Source organism: Anarrhichthys ocellatus, unplaced genomic scaffold (assembly GCF_004355925.1).
Source record: "Anarrhichthys ocellatus isolate YVR2014 unplaced genomic scaffold, GSC_Weel_1.0 scaffold7, whole genome shotgun sequence".
NCBI lineage: Eukaryota > Metazoa > Chordata > Actinopteri > Perciformes > Anarhichadidae > Anarrhichthys > Anarrhichthys ocellatus.
This window is the reverse complement of record NW_022280037.1, coordinates 10,181,697-10,187,801: the sequence shown is the minus strand read 5'-3', so window position 1 is coordinate 10,187,801 and position 6,105 is coordinate 10,181,697. Positions and strand designations below refer to the sequence as shown.

General features: G+C 40.6%; 4 gene segments (V, D, J or C); all 4 read left to right on the top strand.

Annotated features, from left to right (window-relative positions):
- The first annotated feature begins 595 nt into the window (after positions 1-595).
- LOC116383407 (T cell receptor beta variable 29-1-like) lies at positions 596-1,319 on the top strand. The segment is given in 2 exon segments: positions 596-805; positions 919-1,319. Coding segments are annotated over 2 exon segments (453 nt in total).
- A 1,531-nt stretch (positions 1,320-2,850) lies between these two features.
- Positions 2,851-3,648, top strand: LOC116383650 (T cell receptor beta variable 10-1-like). The segment is given in 2 exon segments: positions 2,851-2,921; positions 3,022-3,648. Coding segments are annotated over 2 exon segments (543 nt in total).
- A 596-nt stretch (positions 3,649-4,244) lies between these two features.
- Positions 4,245-4,958, top strand: LOC116383406 (T cell receptor beta variable 6-1-like). The segment is given in 2 exon segments: positions 4,245-4,293; positions 4,630-4,958. Coding segments are annotated over 2 exon segments (378 nt in total).
- Positions 4,959-5,152: 194 nt separating this feature from the next.
- Positions 5,153-5,651, top strand: LOC116383651 (probable non-functional immunoglobulin kappa variable 3-7). The segment is given in 2 exon segments: positions 5,153-5,220; positions 5,298-5,651. Coding segments are annotated over 2 exon segments (360 nt in total).
- Positions 5,652-6,105: the final 454 nt, after the last annotated feature.

Below are 6,105 nucleotides of genomic sequence, written 5' to 3'. Positions count from 1 at the left end.
TTTTATAAAGCAGCTATCAGAAGAAGAGAGACTCCCACCTGCAGCTCTTCATATCTCTATAACCACACTGACAGACATACGAGACTCTGACTTCCACAACATGGACGTTATAACACATGGACTCATCACATTTTTAATATCTCTAATCTGGATGAAAGGTGAATCATGAACTCATAGATTTACAATGTTTATCTATTATTTATAACAAAGGATTATTATAAAGGATTGCATCAGATGGTAGAAATGGTTTTTAACTGACATCCTGCTGAAAAACAAAGGCAACAGTACAACAATAACCTGCAGCCACACCAAGGGTGCTCAGTACTTCCAGAAGTACTGGTACAGACAGCTGCCGGGAGAAACAATTCAACTAGCAGTCTTCACTTTTACAAAGACTGAACATACTTATGAACCAGACTTCAGAGGGCAAAAATATTCAGCCACCAAGCCTGACGCTCACAGTGGGGCATTCACAGTGAAGAACGTCCAGCCAGAAGATAAAGGCTTGTACTTCTGTGCTGTGAGTGAACACAGTGATACAGACACATGTGGAAGCTGAATAAACTGTTGGCACATCTGTTTGTGAGTCTATTTATCTGATGTACTGTAGGGGGACCTCAAGCACAATCACTGAACATCATACAGTACAGAGACACTCCCTGCTGTAACCGTTCATATCTGTAGCGTCACACCTCCATCACACTGACTGACAGTGACTCTGGTCTCCAACTTCATTTTGTTCAGAGCACAATCATGATCACAGCTGGTCTGATCGAACTCTCTGCAGCTCTGCTCTGGATTGTAGGTACTGTACATTATGAGGAGAAGCTGTTACTTTATCTCTACATTCATACTCATGATTGTATGTTGTTGTTGGTGGTCCTGTAACATGACATGTGATATTTTTTACCCTCACAGGTCTAACTGATGGGAGTGATGTCATCCAGGCCCCTCTGCTGTGGAGGGTGGAGGGTCAGTCTGCCACAATGAACTGCAGCCACACTAAGGACATCTCATACCGAACGATGTACTGGTACAGACAGCTGCCAGGAGAGGGAATGAGGCAAATAGTTTACACGACTCCAAATCCTCCACATGCATATGAAAGTGGCTTCAGTGTGGACAAATTTCCTGCAACAAAGAGCGACGCTCACACTGGATCTCTGACAGTGGAGAAGCTGCTGCCTGGGGACAGGGGAGTGTATTTCTGTGCTGTGAGTGAACACAGTGATGCAGGAGACTTAGACAGCTGCATAAATACTCATGTGAATAGAAGAGAGCTGTTTCTTTGGTGCACTACAGAGGGAGCTCTGGACTAACACTGAGGCTAATAACTGTTAACTGCACTTAAAGACTTTGTTGGCATTGTATTATGCTCATTCATCATGTGGCCACTAAATGTTTTTTACAGAATTGATAATGTCATAATGTATGAAACACTACATCCAAATTCCATTATCGTGAATATTGTCACGAGTGACTTGAAAAGCTGTCTAGCTCACCATCACGGTTGAGATGTGAAAAATAAAGCCTACTTTAGAAGAACAAACTTTCTTTGTTTATTTATTCACCTTTTACGTATGCGATACCTCATGATTGTTATTATTATCTTAATTAAGATTGTTAGATTGTTGTGCTATCTGTGAAAAAAATAATGTTAAGTGATTCCAGTATGTTTGAGTGCCATTTTAAGTGTTTTTAAATCATATTTTGATGATTTAAAAAAAACATCTTATTGTGATAATTTAATATTGACCCAGGCCTACTCTGTACTCTAACTGAACATGTTTCCTGACATTTGTAGACATTTGTTTTATTCTAATCATTTTCTTGTTGGCTTCACACCGTGTTAAATTCTACATTAACTCTGTTGTAATTCCAATAAACATTTAAACCTATACCTACATTTGGGCTGGAAATGGAGAGTGCTGGAAAAGCTCAATGTTAAAAATAAAAATAAAAAGTTGATTCTTGACAGTGGAAACAGTTTTAACTCAAGGCCCACTAACTGGACCCTCGGTACATTACCAAAGACCATGCGATCAAAGCTCTAGAAACAGCTAGTAAGTAACATTGAGTTAGGATTATTATGTCAAACTTCCTGTCATCATTCCGTATTACTCAAATAATGAGTGTTCAAACATTGCCAAATATGTATATAAAACTGTTTATAAGAATGCAACTGCTACAAGCCAACATCCAACAGAACAATACAACAATAATCAAAGATTTGGGATTCCAAAGAACCATGTTAATGTATAACGAATGTATGAAGAGGCAAAAATCCAAATATGAAATGTCTTTGGCATACAGTTTGTCATACAGGCCAATATTTTGAATATTTTGAATTATTACCAACATTTCTTACCTTCATACATACTATGTACTTATAATATTTGTGCTTTGTTCATGTGATCAGACTGACTTTAATAAATTGATTAATGCATTATGAACAACAGATTGTAATTTGCATTATTGGTTTATTCATGTAATGTAAAGCGAACACATTAACTGTCCAAGCCCTAACCGTCTCACATAATAAAATACATAAACATGTACCGCTTCCCTCCATTAAAGCCAAACGTCTGCTGTACCACCAACACACAAACATAACTCTGTGTAATGATGATGAATTGTTACGCCTGACCGTCAGGGTTCATCTCAGGTTCTTTGTCATCTTGTTTCCTGTCATGAGGTGGCACTACAGTACGTCTGTGGTGTGTAGTGGCAGTTCACGGAATATTATGCGATACAACACCACCCAACAAAAAACATGTTTCCTGATGGGAGGGCTTACAGCAATATTCAGTAAAAACTGCATACACAGTGATAAAAACACAGTACCAATAACAAAGATGCTCAGTCATAAAACAAGATGATCACTGTCTTCTGCATAGCCCTTAATGTCATAATGGTGTCAGGTAATTCTCACAGGTTCATCATCTAAAACGCCTGTTGAGCATTCTTTTACATTTATTTACCGTGATTGTAAATTGTTTTTTGTTGACGCTGTTTCCACAGGTTCCTCTCTCAGCGACCAGGTCTACCAGACTCCAGCTGACATGTTCACCAAAACTAAAGGAACAGCCGAAATCAACTGTTCTCACAGTATTCAGAACTACGATCAGATCCTCTGGTACAAGCAACTCAACAATATGCAGCTCCAGCTCCTGGGCTACATGTATGCAACTCATGGAAACCCAGAGGCTGGACTGGGTGTGAAGATAGAAGGGAGTGCAAATAAAAATCAGGCCTGCACATTAACAATCGAAGGACTCGCCCTGAACAGCAGTGCCGTGTACTTCTGTGCTGCTAGGTTGCACAGTGCTACAGATCACTGCTCCTCAGTACAAAAACCTCCTCACACATCGTTTCTTCTCCGTCAACAATTGGCAATATGCACAATGACACCGCCCACTAATGACTTGGGAGGGTTTACTCAATGGAGGAGGTTGGAGATTCTCTGTATGACTGCTTCAGTCATTGCAACAACAAATTGGGGATCTTATTTATTTTGATCGAATTTTCTGCAATATCACCAAACATCCAGAAAAAAACACAAAATGTACATCGTCTTCCTTTGCATTACTTTTAGATCTTTGCTGGTGTCAGGTAACGCACTAATAATGGTGTAACGAACATTTAATTCAAGTTTTCTTTAAAATCTGTTTACATCCAGTCTCTTTTGCTGCTGCCATTTCAGCTGTTTTTGCACTGTTTCACATTTTATATTATTCCATTTTACCACAGGTTCTTCTCTCAGCGAGCAAGTCCACCAGACTCCAGCTGACATGTACAACAAACCCAAAGAAACAGCCACAATCAGCTGTTCACACAGTATTCAGAACTATGATCAAATCCTCTGGTACAAACAGTCAAGGGATAAAAAACTGCAGTTCCTGGGATACATTTTTAAAACCAATGGAAACCCAGAGGCTGGACTGGATGTGAAGATGGATGGGAGTGCCGATAAAGACCAAACCTGCACATTAACAGTTGAAGGACTCACCCTGAACAGCAGTGCCGTGTACTTCTGTGCTGCTAGGTTACACAGTGCTACAGATCACTGCTCCTCAGTACAAAAACCTCCTCATCGCACAGTCTTATCTCTGTATTAAAGCTCACAGCCCTGTGCACCTGGGAGGTCCTTTCTGCAGAGCAATGTCTTTAACCACCCACCCCCCACTATAAAAAGACTCATCATGTCTGCCGTGGCTGCTTCTCATGTTAACAGGATCACTACAATGACTCAAGTTCTCATCACATTTGTAGTCTCGTCTCTGTTACTTCAAGGTACAACAACACAAACTGACATGTTTGTACGGTGTGTAATGGTTTATTGGTACCTGGTGTATTTACTACCATGGACACATGGGCTGATGGAGACCCACTGTGTTTATGCTGCTGACTATAACACGGGGATGATTGTCTTTCAGTGACAGTGGAACTAAGTCAAATATTTGTATGTTTTCTGCTGGTTTTGCATACATGTGATTCATAAAGGAAACTACTGTTAGCATTTTAAAAAATCCAGAAAAAGGAAATACTGACTTAAATGTTTCACCCTGTAAATTACTAAAAAATGTAACTTTTTGAAATGAACGGAATTTTTGTATTTTCTCCACACAGGTCAGTGCCAGGATGTGACCCAATACCCTGAAATCAATTGGAGTTATGTTTCCAAATCTGCAGAGATGAACTGCAGCCACAACAAAGACGCCAGTCACAACCAGATGTACTGGTACAGACAGCGTCCAGGAGAGACCATGACCCTCGTGGTCTACACAGTTTTTGGTGGACAGCCAGACTATGGGGTGCTCCCTCAAACCAAATATTCAGCCGTCAAAGACAACATAGCGAGTGGGGCTCTTATTGTGAAAGACTTGCAGCTTGAGGACGGTGGTGTGTATTTTTGTGCCGTCAGCAAACACAGTGATGTGACAAGTATAAGCAGCTGAACAAAAACTGGTTGCCAATACATTTGAGTGTATTAGAAACCACCTACTGGAATTTTATATCATTCCAGTAGGTGGAGCTGGAGCTGCAGAAATACTCATTCAACGCTGTGAGATTTAATGTAGCTGGTTGACAGAGGAGGGCATTGATAAAAGAGTCCATAGTAAACTGTGCAAGTCAGGTTTCCAAAGCCATTCAGTGTTCTGTGTTCATTCAGACAGAAGGTCAACATGCCAACATTAATCCATTTATCTTGGATCATTGGTAATCCCTTCATTCATCCAGAAATAATCATGGTATCCATAGTTTACACACGGTTTACTCACTCTCTTTCTTTCTAGGTGTTTGTCTGAGTGTTAAAGTCGACCAGACTCCTCCAGAACTTCTCAGGAGACCCGGAGACAAAGTCCAGCTGGTCTGCAGCCATGAAAAGACAGACTACACACAGATGTACTGGTACCAGAAGTCCCCTGGAGACCGAGCTCTGAAGCGCATCGGACATGTGTATTACAGCACTATAGAACAGGAGGAGTCCTTCAAAGAACATTTCAATATCACCGGAGATATGAGTGGAGAAGGAGCAAAGAACGGTTCTCTGTTTATAGACAAGCTAAAGGCCCCTGAGCACAATGCACTTTATTACTGTGCAGCTAGCTACGCACACTGACTGCAGAGCCCCTCTACGCTATACAAAAACTCTGAACCAACTTTCATCAATATTTATGGCTTTGATTAAGACCCTGAACAGACCCCTCCCAGCCAGCTGCTCTTGGTTTGATGCCATCGTCTCTGCCAGTGATGCCGTTTCATCTTCACTTCCCTTTCCACACCTCAGTGGAGGAATCAGTTAGATGCTGCTCACAGTAACAGTCAGGTTCTTCTGAACGTCAGCAACTTAAACTTCTGAAACTCTAAGATAAATACTTTGGATAATCTATTTAAAGGCTTTTTAGTAACTGCTTTAATTTGAGGAAGTCAAAATGATCCGTTTTCTTTTTTTATGTTGCCTAACAGGTAAAAACTAGTTCAAATACAATTGTCTCTTATGAAGGTCAAAAAGGCTTCATCTTTTTAAAATGCATAACCTATCACAATGCACTATTTCCGGTCTTTATCCAGGTGGTTGTCTGGGTCTAGACGTCCGTCAGT